Here is a 351-nt window from a genome sequence, read left to right on the forward strand (position 1 = left end):
AAAAGGTTTCTCAACGACCTCAAAAACGACCTCTAACTATACCACTAATGCCTCCTCAAAACCAGAGTCAACAATACTGGCCACTCCCTCTTCAAAATCATCGCAAGATACTCCCTTCACATTATCCATGCTCAATAGTAAACATGAAAGCCCAAAAGAGAGACAAGCTAACAGAAACAAGATTATGGGAACCTCCTACAGCTTGAAACCATTTGCTGTGGACGCTCCTAAAAATCATGTAGCAGCAGAAATTGATGACAAACTCATGCAACTAGCTCTTGAAAAAAAACAAAGCTTGAAGGTGACATGCAAAAGTTGCTTTCGATGGGTATTAAGAGCATTGCAGCAAAA

At 40.2% G+C, this 351-nt stretch overlaps 1 protein-coding gene across 1 annotated transcript in view; it reads left to right on the plus strand.

Moving 5' to 3' along the window:
• FDP41_013781 (uncharacterized protein) overlaps nt 1-351 on the plus strand; it is a gene marked incomplete at both ends in the record, with an annotated part of 1,333 nt that overhangs the window by 900 nt on the left and 82 nt on the right. The window contains one exon of the mRNA XM_044704448.1: nt 6-351. This exon is cut by the window's right edge and continues 82 nt beyond it. Within this exon, the coding sequence (XP_044564845.1) occupies nt 6-351 (346 nt within the window). The remainder of the gene's footprint in view (nt 1-5) is intronic.

This window comes from Naegleria fowleri, assembly GCF_008403515.1.
Source record: "Naegleria fowleri strain ATCC 30894 chromosome Unknown tig20, whole genome shotgun sequence".
In the NCBI taxonomy this organism is placed as follows: Eukaryota; Heterolobosea; class Eutetramitea; order Acrasida; family Naegleriidae; genus Naegleria; species Naegleria fowleri.